Source organism: Phoxinus phoxinus, assembly GCF_949152265.1.
Source record: "Phoxinus phoxinus genome assembly, chromosome: 9".
Taxonomy (NCBI): domain Eukaryota; kingdom Metazoa; phylum Chordata; class Actinopteri; order Cypriniformes; family Leuciscidae; genus Phoxinus; species Phoxinus phoxinus.
The window spans coordinates 8,950,684-8,965,466 of NC_136884.1; the positions used below are offsets into that span (position 1 = coordinate 8,950,684).

At 37.6% G+C, this 14,783-nt stretch overlaps 1 protein-coding gene across 1 annotated transcript; it reads left to right on the forward strand.

Moving 5' to 3' along the window:
* Positions 1–2,875: 2,875 nt before the first annotated feature.
* dyrk2 (dual-specificity tyrosine-(Y)-phosphorylation regulated kinase 2) lies at positions 2,876–13,301 on the forward strand. The gene is made up of 3 exons (XM_079624041.1): positions 2,876–3,820; positions 4,399–4,529; positions 8,628–13,301. The coding sequence occupies exons 1-3, from the start codon at positions 3,766–3,768 to the stop codon at positions 10,218–10,220; spliced, it is 1,779 nt and encodes a 592-aa protein (XP_079480167.1). The 5' UTR covers positions 2,876–3,765; the 3' UTR covers positions 10,221–13,301.
* The last annotated feature ends 1,482 nt before the right edge of the window (positions 13,302–14,783 follow it).

Here is a 14,783-nt window from a genome sequence, read left to right on the forward strand (position 1 = left end):
CTATGTTTGCTGCATATTTAGGCTATCCACATATTCAGAAGGATTTTACTGCATTTATGTGCCTCAGTGCCAAGCGGAGAAAGCTGGAAGTCTGGAATCACCCCACATTCCCAGAGCACCATTCTAATGCCTGGATGCTCCAGTAGTTATAAAAGCAAAGCAAGCTAAATATAGACCAAGGCTTGCATCCTCCCCCTATAAGCTGATGGCGTAAGTACAACAAGACATCGTGGTACTGAGCAAGGGACTACCGTTTTATCAATCCATTATCATATATGTAGTCTGTGATTCAGAGGGCCTGCCCACAATCTGTTTGCTAACCATCTGGTGCATTGCTCACAAAACAAGGAAGTACTTTGTCAGCCTGGACAGTTCTGATCTGATTGGCTGGCTTTACACAACTTCCGGGAGCAAGGGGGCACAGTATTTTTAGTCTACCTGAAACAAAGTCATGTTTACAAGGTACTGGACTGATACAAGGAAAGCTTTTAAGGATGACATAATCACTGGATTTGCCAAACGTTTGCCAGGTTAGTGACATCAAATAATTGTAAAGTTGAGAGTTTTCTGTGGCACTTAGTAACGTATATATCCATGAGCAGAGTTATGTCTGTGAAATAGTTTTTTTGTTTTTTTGTTGCATGGGTCTATAGTATACATATTTTCCCAAATGTAATCTCGGGTTTTCTGTTTCTGGATTGCTGTTCCTGGATTTCTGTATTTATTCCATTCATTATTTGTTCATTTGTATTTTTTTTTCATGGATGTCTGTTGGTATATTTTTAAAATAAACCCGCCTCTAAGTGACACCTAAAAACAAAAGGAATTTGAGTTGGTCATTTGCATGTCAGTCAGACAGCGTCTAAAAGAACTCAACTGCAAATAACACCTATGATTCCAGTGCTGTCACACTTCTGCAGGTCCTTTCACAGCTTTTAGTCTTGAGTGCCATGCCTCTGTGATTGGGTTCTTTGTCTCAGCAAATGGGTTCTGTCAGCCCTTTGATTTCTCACTATCAGAAACTACAAGGCAATGATGTGAGAGTTAACACAACCCCAAGATCAGCCCTTCTTACGCTCCCCATAAAATGACCCAATGCTGTTATCAATGGCCCAATTCCTTACATAGTGCTTATTGATGTTTCCCAGTAACCGCAGTGACAAATGCCATGATAGCCATCCCAGCATACCCTGCTGACCACAGCCTGACATGTGACACTACATTAGCTTGCTTCCTGGGGGGATGGACAAGGGAGATGATTGTGGCTTTACTTTGCATTTTACTTTTTTTACTAAGTGTACTAAAAGTATGCTGCACCTTGCTTTCTTGTTTGTTTTAGAGACTGGAAGTTAAGTCAGATTTGATAAATTATCTAAAAGAATTGCCTCATAATCAGTGCTGTAAAATAAATAAAAAATTCTGTCAGCCCAATGATGAAACTGAGATGATATTATCATTTTATGTTTAAATACTGAGCCTGAAACTGACGGTATCTTCAAACATTCAGAGTTAGGGCTGCATAATCATTATCAAAATCTTATCTTTTGGGATATCAGATACCACTATCTAAAGACTGGATGATCTACATTGTGTTGAAACTCCAAAAACACGTCAATCAGAGAAATGAGATCAATTATTGTTATTGTGCTTTATTAATGTATAACTTGTTAAAGACTCTTCAGATAATGCAGATTCAATCACATCACATTTAACCTAATCACTGTAGAATGTGCTTTGACATGTAGGCCGCATATGAACGGGTTTATATTTTTTATCTGTAGTAATTTAATGATTCCCCCGCAGCATAAGTAGACATACTTTTTGTGTGGAACATAATCTAATGTTTAGTAATAATCTAATGTTTTCTGTTTGGGAACTAAATGTACAGTACAAATGAAGGCTGTAATGTTTCTGCACTTACTCCACCCTCTAGTGGACAGTAATTTAAATTGGCATGCCAAAATTACACATGCTAATAGTGTAAAAGGAAATTAATAATTAAAAATGTTATATGCATTTATATAAGAGCACAAAACATCCTCCAATGTCAACAGGAAAGGCTGAAAAAAACAACTAAACCTAATGATTAATGTAAGTTTTATTCTTTTCTTTTTTTTTCTAAAATATAGCAATTTTATTCCTACTAAAAACATTTGTAATAGAGAAGGGAAAATAGTCAGTTGGTCATTAAGACACAATAAAAAGTTACAGATGACAAGGCAACATAATTTATTATCATTTAAGGCAATTTATGGTTGATACTTTTTATAGAGATTTAACACAGATATCATCTTTCAGAGGGGCAAACAAGAATTAAACAGCTCTGTTCATGAGATTAATTAATAAACCCATGTAAAAATGTTTAGATGAAGTCAAGAAAGTCTGCACTTTCATTTATTGACAACTCTCTGTAAAATACCTACTCTTTTTTTAGACCCTTCAAACTCGAAAGTTAATTGAAATTGTTTGATTTTACTGTGTATATAAAGTGACGATTGAAAGCATGAAAAAAAACTATCATGAAACATAGCATACATATAAACAAATTATGTGGACTCTGGGAGTATGGCAAGCCATTTTAGCATGTAGGCCTATTTTTCTGTTTTTAATTTAGTAGACTTTTTTTGACAAGTAACAGAACTATGAAAAATTTACTTTACTGAATTTTTTTTAATTACAACTAACTAAAAATAAGTACTAGTATTTTATGGATAAGTAATAATAGAATGGATAAGTAATAATGGAATAGTGAATAGATCACAATTGGAGTACGTACTAGTACCACACTAGTTACTGGTGACTGTAGTCAGAGACGTGGTTTCCAATAAGCAAAACTAGCCAGTACAATTAATTGTGCACCAGTGGCGCGCAAATCACAGTACTGTGTGCTCGTTCACCAGCGCGCTCCTAAAGCGTGATAAAATTTGTTTGAGCCGCTGAGATGAGAAAATGTGTGACCTATTTGAATTATATCGATAATTTACTTTTTTAAATGCTATGGGAAAAGGCAAATATCTAAAACAGTCACATTCAAAGACCCGACGAGAAAAAGAAGAGAAAACATTTACTAGAATGTATAATGCCTCATTGTGGTTACAGTTAGGCTGTGGTAAATGTTGTTTAGTAAAACTTGTACAATTAATAATAAATAATCTGGGAATAGATTTTTCCCTATACAACGGTAGCCTATGTTAACGTTATGTTATAAATGTGTTGCTGTTTTTCATAACAAATGCTATATAGATATATATAATGCTATATAAAGTTCAAACCAAATCTATGCTCTTGTTTGTAATAGATAGGCTATAGCCACTCTTGCATTGATATATAGATAGCCTACTATTCATATAGCCTATTTAAATGTAAATACGGCTTGCCGCACGGGGAGGGGAGAGAAAAGAAGGTGGAGGCGAACAAGGGTGATAGATAAGTCCAGACAACACCTTAAACCGGTTTAAAGTATATTCCTAGTTACTCTTACTGTATGTGTGTGTGAGAGAATGCCACGGACTGCGCCGAATTTCCTAGGCCCAAAAGTGCGGAGCTGTACAGAGCCATGCGTGCGTCTTTGTTTGTTTTTCACGTTTCCAAGCGATGATTACGCGAATTCTGTTAGCGTTTGAGGAAGCAGCCCCTAGAGTTGACTTGCTCAGGTCTGGATGTATCTGATTGGAGTAGCAGCAGTCAGAGTGGGTGATCACAGGGAGGAGGGGAGAGACTCTGAAGTGGCTTTTCTGCGTGTGTGTGTGTGATTCTCCAGCGGCCATGTTAACCAAGAAACCCTGCGCTGCCGCTGCTGCTACTGCTGTCTACCCAAATGGTAAGGAACCCAATTCCCGGATCTAAGAGGGCGACGCCGGGCACGTTAATTCTCCGGATTGGATTTTGGAGATGGATTATTTATCCGATTTAAATGCTCCATAACGCTTGTAAGGCTCGCAGCGTTTCGTTTCATTGCTCGTGGTGACTATAGGGTTGAGTACAGTAGCTATAATCCCCGGAAACACCATTAAAAAAACGGCTAGTTTTTGTATTCAGAAAATGGTTCATGTTGCTATAGTGACTATATTTAGAAACCAACCGCTTTGGATTAACGTTAATGGGTCTTAAATATATTGGGGGTTTTATAGCTCTCCTGTCTGGAGAGAAGGTTTTCGTTGTGCTAATGTTGGTTTTCGTTTGTTAAAATGGTGTAAATATTCTGGTTCACTTTCATTTCTTAATTGATGTATAGGCTACATCTGATGAATCGATAAGCTACATATGTAACGGGGCCAACGTTACAGTTTTCCTTTTCTAGACGAGCCTTTTATGATCTCTTTTGCCTTTTAAAAATACTGATAGGTTAAAGCAATTGTGTAAAAAAAAATCCGAATACATGTTTGCTCATTTCCACAGGCAAAGGGGGTGAGATTTGCCAGCTACAGTCTTCCCCCGGACTGGGCATCGGGGGTCCCCGGGCTGTAGCAGGGACTGAAGCCACATCACCCGTCACACTACCACCACTCAGGAACAGCAACTCTCTCACGGTAAAATTAACCTTCTTGCTTGCACTTTCCACAATGCATGCCTCCGGAGTCCTCCTTTGTTCTCATAATCTGAGTTTTGCTACAAGTTACCATATATTTTGGCTAGTGCATGGTTTGAGGAACCAAGGGTTTTCAAACGTAGGCTATTAATGGCAAAGACCACATATGATAATTCCCTTCGTAAAATAAAGGCTGGTATTCATCTTTATGTAGAAAGATACTGTGTCTGACATGACATTATAATATTTTCAAAGTTAATTAAATAATTGGTGTTTACATTGTAAAATGTACTAAATCCAATGCTAAATATTAAAATATTTACTTTGTATTAGTTTACTGTGTGTTTTCCTACACTTTTAGATTATCGTAATATTAGGTAAATGTACCTGAAGAGACCATTTTCAGTCTAATGTGAATTTATTTAGTGCGTTTCACAATAAATGTTTCACTACAGTTTTACAAAGAATAGTTCCTTACAAATTACACTGAGCGAGATAAAGGTTACAGTTAGGCCTAACACATTCGCTTTGACAGCCCTAAAAAAATTAATGTAATAAAAATCTTTTTTTCTCTCTTTCTCTTCAAAATTTTCTGCGGACCCCCCTAGGGTGCTCACTTGCGGCCTTCTGAGGGCCTCCCAAACCCCAGTTTGAAAAACCCTTTTTTTATAGCATATTAAGGGCCCTGAAGTAAGGGTCCATGATACAGAATGCAAACCTGTTACTGGATTTTGACTGAGTATTTTTTATGCACATCATTGCTTGCACAGTAAGTGACTTCGTGAATGCAGCTAGTGGAGTACAAAAAAATCAGATTGTATGTCAATGTTGTGAGTTATATTAGCAATGCATGACAAAAGGGTCTTCTCTGAGTCTTATATGGATACAGAATTACAATGTAATGATTAGACAGTGCACTGTATTTGGAGCATTTTTATGAGACAGTAGCAAGACGACTGACAGTAGTTTAAAGATGTTGGAAACCAAAATGCATGTTTTAAACCCATGTTTTGATACATTTAGGCTATTTGATATACATTTTGAAGAAAGGCATGGAATATAAGTTTAAATGGTGAAAAAATATTCCGATATGAGCAGTAGTAATGATCAGTGGCTCTCTTAGAGTCATTGGTTGATGTATTGTGTGGAGATGTTGCCATTGGTGGGGGATGGGAAATTCTCAGGCCATCAGTGTGACGCCAACAGGCACAGCTGAAATCTGTCATCTAGTAAATTTTCTTATGTAAAGCTATACATCCAAAATATTAATCCATTGAGCCTTCACGACATGATGTAGGACTAAAAAGCATGATATTTTAGCGAAAAATTTGTCAGTTTGCTAAAACATGCAATGCACGACAATGAAATGCTGCTCAATAATTAGTTTATTACTAATGTTTAAAGAATTGCAGTTTATGTAAATGTATTTGACACATCACTGAATAAAATAAAATAATTGGATCAATGCCATTTATGACTAAATAGCTGTAAGTTATTTATTTAGCTGTCATTCTATTAGGGGTAAATATAGACACAGACTCGCATGGTAGGCACATTTGTACGTGTGCATAGTCTTACAAAACAGAATTCCTGCCACATGTAATGAATCGAATTACATCTCAGCATTGTATTTGTAAATCTAGCTCGTCAATCAACATTTATATTTTAAAACATTTAATTGCTAAGCTAAGATGGAAATTTATGAATGTCAATATGTCTTATTTCAGTGAATAAAAAGTAAATAAAATAAAAATAAGCTTAATGATTGAAAGATAATTTTTTCAGGTTTCTGCAGATCCAATTATAACATAAGCTTATTGGGAATTATAACTTACATCTTGCTCTCGCTTATTACTTACATGGTGATTTGGTGCTATGATTTGATGATGTTTAAGTTAACAGTAATGATTTTGAAGGGCAGTACTTGGGCTCATTCCTACTTAGTTATGCAACAGATTACATCAACAAATTAGAGCTGATTGTGTATATAAGATCTTTAAAATCATTTCTGATGTGCTTTTCAAATGTCAAATTCAGTCAAGTTATGAATGGCAATTAGTAGGACATTTAGGGACACACTCTGTGTTGATTTTGGCTTTGAAGCTATTAGAAGCTAGTTTTAGATCGACCAGCCACTCATGTAAGAAGACATTCTAGTCTTCAAGTTTTATAGTAATTACAAGGACAGCAATACTTATTTTGTCTTTATTTTTCTGTATGTTAAAATATCTGTCCTGTTAGATCTCTAGTCTCATACCTTTTAGGTAAATTAACATCATTAAGGGCAGTTGAATCACAGCCTTTTAGCACTCCTCTCAAGCCATATGTATTTTGCAGAGTAGTGAGCATTAGAATGATTGCCGTGCTCACTACATTTCCTAGACCAAATGTGTCTTTTGTTCGGCTCCAGTTGTGTCCTCTACAGCTGCCAGCAAGCATGCATTTTCTACGACCCCCCACCTGTTCAGATCCTGTTTGAATTACCCAGCAGGGCGACCAAGTACAACAAAAGGTTGAAATTGAAGCTTTATTAAGATTAATTTTTAGTTCCAGGGGTTCATTTTAAATCTCATTTATCTCTTGTGTATGATGCATGAGCTCAATTGTCAGTCAGTGTGATACATTTTTCTTGTAGAAACTATATACTCTTTATGATGACTGGTAAATTATCAAGAATGTCCTGCCTTAGCTAATAATTAAATCTATGCTTAATATCAAGCTTATTTAAAACAGTGTGCGATTTATTTTATGACACTAAATATTGGTTTACTGATTTAAGATTAGATATTGGTTACATTTATATTTATATTTGAAAGATACAGTTTTCTAAACTAGAAGCCTGTCATTAAACAGGACATCATTGTAGTTTTGCGTGAGACAGGGCCAAAGCAAAAAATATGCCTGTATTTTGAGTGGTTTTAGAGCAGATTGTATCAGAGCTTTTGGATTTAGAGTTCAAGCTGGGTATTTTTATCTTCAGTCAGAGGTGTAAAAACATCAGTACTTGCCATCTGGGTATTGGAGATAGGTTGAGATAAAAAGGATCTGTAAATATCAGAAGTCTTGCAATGCCCTGATATGCTTTTACACTTGGAGATTATCACTCTCTCTGCATGTGAACGGAAAGGCTGAGATTAGACAATAAAGCACAGTTAAGTGGATCATGAATATTATCATTCAAAACACAAAAATAAACGCTAATCCGTTAAAACTACCTGGCTGAAATAACAGGACAATAGTCATGCCAAGGGGAGTCATTTTCAAATGTGTAAGAGTTTATGTTTTGTATAAAATTAGAAGGTTCCTGCAAACATCTGACTGAAGCAACAGGATGTCCTTGTAAAAACAAGATTCAGAGGTAATCACATTATCAAGGAAGTAAGCATCTTGCAGGGCAGGAGATTCAGGAAAGCAGGAAATTCATGTTTAATGATCTTAAATAGACAACAACAAAAAAATCTTCCAAGTCTCACATAGCTCAATTCCACATGCTAAAAACAAGATATTGTCTAACATCAAATAGCATTTAAATGGAAAGGTTGAGAAATTATACTACACGTATTGGACACCAAATCTCTTATTCAGTCAGTTATTCAACATACTGAAGTAAATTATACAAACCAGCAGGACCCGTCATGTGTCAAGTCAATGTATAACAAGGCTAAACATAAGTGTCCAGTCTGTTTTAATTCTGCAATTTCCGTCAATCAAATGGTGTTTTCCACTCTATGGATCATGTCCTGATCTCTGGTATTTAGTATAGGAAGATTAATTTCTATTGCTCCATCAACAATAGACAAGGAGGATTTTGTTGTACTTTGGTTTGTACTTTGCCCAAACTTTGCTAAGCACAAGAATCAAGTTAATTAATAATGCATGCAAATCAACATGGAATTACATTTTTGCGAGCCTGTTGTAGAGAATTATGGAAAAAATTCTGCCAGGATTGACAGGGTTTGAATGGCTTGGATATTCAAGCCATTATATGGCTGGCTCTTTTATGTCAAATCTAAATGTGTATATTATCAGCCGTGTGTCTTAATTTATTTGGGAAACAATCCTGAAATGATCCCTCTTGCTTTTGTTTTACCTTATCCAGGCTGGAGGCAATAAGCACACAATGAATGACCATCTGCACGTCGGGAATCACCAGCAGATCCACGTCCAACAGCTGTTTGAGGAGAACAGCAACAAACGGACAGTGTTGACTGCACAACCCAACGGGTTGACACCCGTAGGTAGAGCAGGTCTAGCCATGCCGGAGAAGCAGCAAGAAAGCAGCCAGTGTCGACAAGGCAGCTCAACTTCCATCAAATCAACTGAAAGCAAACCTAAGCCAGCGGCTTTGACTCCTGAGCAGGCCATGAAACAGTACATGTCAAAGCTTTCAGTGTTTGAACACCAAGAAATCTTCAGCTACCCTGAGGTCTATTTTATAGGTCCAAATGCGAAGAAAAGACTAGGTGTAGTTGGAGGGTCTAACAATGGAGGTTATGACGATGATCAGGGCTCCTACATTCATGTGCCCCATGACCATATATCATATAGGTATGAGGTACTAAAGGTTATTGGTAAAGGCAGTTTTGGCCAGGTGGTGAAGGCCTATGACCACAAGAACCACCAGCAGGTGGCCCTGAAAATGGTGCGTAACGAAAAGCGATTCCATCGCCAAGCAGCTGAGGAAATTCGCATTCTGGAACATTTGCGCAAGCAGGATAAGGACTCCACCATGAATGTCATCCACATGCTGGAGAACTTTACATTCCGCAACCATATCTGCATGACGTTTGAGTTGCTCAGCATGAATCTCTATGAGCTCATCAAGAAAAACAAGTTTCAGGGCTTTAGTTTGCCACTAGTGCGCAAGTTTGCACACTCCATCTTACAGTGTCTGGACTCCCTGCACAAGAACAGAATAATTCACTGCGACCTCAAACCTGAGAATATCCTTCTGAAGCAGCAGGGGCGCAGTGGGATAAAAGTGATCGACTTCGGCTCTAGCTGTTATGAGCATCAACGGGTCTACACTTACATCCAGTCACGCTTCTACAGGGCCCCAGAGGTCATTCTGGGTGCTCGATATGGGATGCCAATTGATATGTGGAGCTTAGGTTGTATCTTAGCGGAATTACTTACAGGGTACCCTCTCTTGCCTGGAGAAGATGAAGGGGACCAACTAGCATGTGTCATAGAGCTGTTGGGTATGCCCTCCCAGAAGCTACTGGATTCATCCAAGAGAGCAAAAAATTTTATCAGTTCGAAGGGATATCCACGTTATTGCACAGTCACAACCTTACCTGATGGCTCAGTGGGGTTGAATGGGGGAAGGTCACGTAGGGGCAAACTCAGAGGTCCACCAGGCAGCAGGGACTGGGTGACAGCACTCAAAGGCTGTGATGACCCCCTCTTCTTGGACTTTCTAAAACAGTGTCTAGAGTGGGACCCATCCCTGCGTATGACCCCTAGTCAGGCCCTCCGCCACCCATGGCTCAGAAGACGCTTGCCAAAACCTCCCACTGGGGAGAAAACCACCGTAAAGCGGATCACTGAGGGTACTGGTGCTATAACTTCAATCTCCAAATTACCTCCCCCTTCTGGCTCAGCCACAAAGTTAAGGACTAACATGGCACAAATGACTGATGCCAATGGGAATATACAACAAAGGACAGTGTTGCCAAAATTAGTCAGCTGAACACTACTTTTTTTTCTTTTAAATTATGATATTGGAAATTGTTATTGATATTGGAAAGCTGTGCATTCAGAAGCGTGGTTTTTTTTAGGAATGAGAGTCATTAATGCATATACACCATTAATGAACTGCTTCGTAGCACCTTTAGTTGGGATTTTTTCTAGGAAAGCTCAAATGGCCAAGAAAGGGGGAACAACACTTTAAAGTTTTTATCTCAGGACTTTGCTGAATGCTGCTTTGAAGGAGCAGTCTGGTTCTACAATCTGGTCTATAATAACAAAAAGTCCCACTTTGGTTTAATACCTTCATATTGTAGCATAAAAAAGTAAATGGCCTTGCCACAATGAAGTAATGGTACATTGTTTTGTGTGCTTTTTGAAAATTGAATCACCACCCTCAGATCATGTCAGATAAATAGTGTGATAAAGGTTAAAAATGCATTTACTAAAAGCTATTCGATCTGAGACCTGTTGCATTGCAGCCTAATAATGTCAATATCAAGACAAGAGAATTTTATAAAACACTCTAAGAGACTTTGTAAGAGTAACAGGTAAAATGGAGAGTGGATGTTGCAGACTGTAATGAGGTAGCAAAGGGAATCAATGTTTACATGATAGACTTGGTATGTGCCTATAAATCTCTTGACATTCCTTAAAGACATTAAATGAGGGAAAAAAAGAGAGTGTCTAGATTGATGGCAAGTTTAAAGAAATGTATGCGGCTAAATGGAGACGATACTCAGCAGTACTTGACACTCATGTAATTATAAGCTATTCGCTGGAAGAGTTGCTTTTGACAGTGTACTGTCCTGGACGGAGAAAAAAACTTTGGTGCTTTACCTTTTTTATTTATGATGTTTTTTATATTTTGAAACGTAACGCTTATGGAACAAAACAGTTGAGTGAAGACTTAGTTTGCAGATTAGGGTCAAGAATGTTCTTTTTGGTTTTTTTGGTCTCGTCTCTAAAATGAATGCTTTTTTGCTGTGATTAGGACTAAGAATTTAAAAATAGGAAAGCAGAACATTGCATTTACTTTAATGCAAGCAAGTAATCATGCATGATAAATATTTTAGATGGACAAGGTTATGGCAGAGTATGTCATGATTCAAGTCTCGAAACAAATCTATTACCACAAGGACAATACAGATGGCAACATTGTATATCTTCATATTGTTACATAATCATTGTGTGGACTTCCAAATATGAGGCCAGAGGTAAAATTCTTAAAGGTTGTTCCCTTTTTAAAAAATAATGTTTCAAATAAGTTATTAATAACAATTTTTCCCCAAATCCAAAACAGTTGGATTTGAAAAGAATTATTTCTCTTTAGAACACAAAGACTGGCCATTTTTGTAGCATTTGTGACATGGAAAGAATAATTTGACTGACATGGGTGTAAAAGCTTAGTAAGTTTAACTTATTTATTTCATTTTATTGTGTCAATGAAGAGCTAATATAGGTGGAACCAGTGGAGGTGGCGTGTATATCAATGGATTGATTTACGGTGCAATGCACAAAAATATATCTGCCACTACTTTGAAATCCTACTCTAGCAGGGGGTAGTCCTGCTTAATTTCACCCAGTCATGGATTGGGGGTGTGGAAGGAGGTCAAACTATGGGCTGTCAGGGAGACCAGCAAAGCTGTAATGCTCATGTTGATCCCTCCCCCTCCCCCACTAGAGGCTGGCACAGTGCCCACCAGGCCTACTGCACACTGCACAGGGGCTAAGGCCCTTTTGGACACCCATAGTGCTTTACAAATGCAGACGTTACCTGCCAACATCAGCAGGCATTTCACAATGTACTTTACACTGTTTTTATTGTTCTGTGAATTGACAGCAGTGTGGAATAATTGTGCCCTTAGGTTTAATACAATGTGCCTTTGGTTATCAATGCCATTCATTTTTCATTTCAAACGACAGTTCTCCCTTCCATTTACTTTGAAAGACTCATGGTGATTCTCTTGCACATGTTTGAGCATTGCCCAAAGATTGGCTACTTCCCAAACCTCGTTAAATGGGACTTGGGAACAACTGGCCGCACAATAGAGGTTGTACATGCAGTTCAGACACTCAATCTTTTTTCTACTATGATTTGAGAGGAGTAAACAAATAACTTTAGGGTCCTTTTCCACCAGGAATAAGAGACAACAATCACTGACATAGAACAAGTGTCTTCACCACTGCATTCATGTTGTCTTAACATCACAAGTATTCAAGGTGACACATTTGGTTGATTTTACTTCAATAGAAATGAGAACACATTTTAATATTTTACCTCAGACTGTTGTGATATTCTTGTACTTTACGAATCCAGGGCATTTGGTACATACCAAAGTGCATTCCTTTCTGTGTTAGTGGCTATGTGGGAAAAGAAGCCAGATTTTCTCTCTTTACCTGATCAAGAGGCCATTCAAGCCACTCAAGATTATGTCTTGAGAATGATAATCTTCTGTGGAGAGGGAAGGATGCTTGAGCTCTATTAGACAGTCACATCACTTGTTCAAATGTCTGACAGATGTAGCATACCTCCAAATCTCTTGTTACTTGACATGGCTGGATGTATCTTTTGAGCAGTAAAAACTGCAACCCCATGAAATCCAGTGAGTAAGGTGTCATCCTAGTGTGCAATACAGTGGTAGCATTGTTGGGGAAAATCAAACCACATGTCTGAAAGTTACATTTTAAAAGGATATGCTTTTTACAGTTTTTAAATGTATGCCCTAACTCTTGAATCTAGCTACCCACTGTCAGCTTCGTTTTTTAAAAACAAATCTTTAACAGAGGAACAAAGTTGGCAATGTTTATATTCAGCCACAGAAATGTACTGTACATATGTGAATTTGTCGAGAATTCGATGTGGATGTGTACATATGTATAATGTTTTCATTTTGTGAAATGCTGCTGAAAACACTACATATATTGCTGTAGTGGGGGTTTAATGTTGGCGGCCAGTTTAATGATACTGTATGTATTGTACAGCTGATGGAAGAAGAGGTTTTTTCTAGTGATCATTTGTTAAATTTTATTGTGTGGCTGGAATATATTAATAATAAAAGTTTTAATGTCAATCTTTACAAAATGTGGTTTGTGGTGACATCTTTAAGCAATTTGAAGAAACTAAAAGCTAAGCTAACTATGGGTCTGTTTAAATGACACCGTTTTCAACTAAAAACCGAAACGTTTTTGCCATCCATTTACACAACATCGGTGTTTTGAAGGCCTAAAAAAAAGGAACGTTTTGAAAATGGTAACGTTATTGTCTTCAGGTAAACTTCAAAAACGCAAATTTGTGAAAGCTGTGACGTAATCCGCATGCGTATTACGTGTTCAGTCTATAGGTGCATAGTTTTTCTTTACAAAGTGACATTGCTAAGATGGAGTCAGGTAGTCCAATCAAGTCACCTGCTTTGCCATAGAAAAAGATACACAAATGTTGCCAATTTAGCAACTTTTCAGACCGCTTTAGAGACTAACAACAAATCTAGCGACTTTTTGGACTGCTGGTTAACATGTAGTCAGTCATTATATAATACTCTTTCTGTTGTCTGACAGAAAATATGTAAATGAGAACAGCTTCAGTGGATATTTGGCTATGTATTGAATATATTAAAATAAAGTATGTGAGTACAGATTAGGAGAGAACACGTGTAAAGTGCTGACAACTGGCTCATTATGTCATCTAGCGACATTAATGTTGCTACAGGCTTTAGCTATTTCCATTGAAAATATAATTTTGGCTTGTTGTCAAAAGAAGATCTGTTGAAAGGGCTGTAAAAGCATCTGGGCAGCCAGTAGTTCACACTCAGGTACATAGTTTACAAATTAAGGAAATTTTGCAATGTTACTGTTCCTCCTAGGAACCACAGATTGACAGTTGATCTCCAGGCAACATTTGAGTTTGACAGTTCAATATAATAATATGAATCCACTTTTGATTAATATTAGCAATGGCTAATACGACTGCGGGAGAAGAACTTCTGCGCATGTCAGCATTATTGATAAATCTACAGTAATACAAAAATATCCCAGGACTCTGTAGTGAGCCTTTGCCATCTTTATCATGTTGTATTAATGCCAAATGCTGTGTGCACGACTGTGGTTTTCCTTAAGGGAACTTCCTTCAGGGGCAGAGAGAGATGTCGTCCATGCAACAACCATGCAAACACTCAATGTGTGTGCTATTAATAAACGGTTCAAATATTGAGGGACTATAATCAAAGTTGTTTTACTGGTAACAGGCAACACAAAATCACTAATGAGCAGCAGCATGTTGTACATTTTAGAGATTTGGACATTGTGTGCATGGGTGCATTTATTATTTACAGGAAGTTCAGGAACTCTCAGTTATAAGTGGTAAGACCACCTATTGACTATGCGTTTCCGCTAATGTCCTATTCTGAAGCAATAAACAAAATTGATGCCAGCAGTATTCTAGATAGTGCAATTGAATGGTCCATTGCAAGTGGAGAGAACTGAAAGGTGCTTCTTTATCCTATTTTATGTTCACATCAGCTACAGTCTCATGTCCCAATATGCTTAATGTGCTTTGATGGAAAGTCCT

Excerpts from the sequence above, each read along its gene's own strand:
- dyrk2 (XM_079624041.1), top strand. The coding sequence starts at position 3,766 with ATGTTAACCAAGAAACCCTGCGCTGCCGCTGCTGCTACTGCTGTCTAC. Across the intron at positions 3,821-4,398 it reads TACTGCTGTCTACCCAAATG|GCAAAGGGGGTGAGATTTGC; the intron begins GTAAGGAACCCA and ends TCATTTCCACAG. Across the intron at positions 4,530-8,627 it reads GGAACAGCAACTCTCTCACG|GCTGGAGGCAATAAGCACAC; the intron begins GTAAAATTAACC and ends TACCTTATCCAG.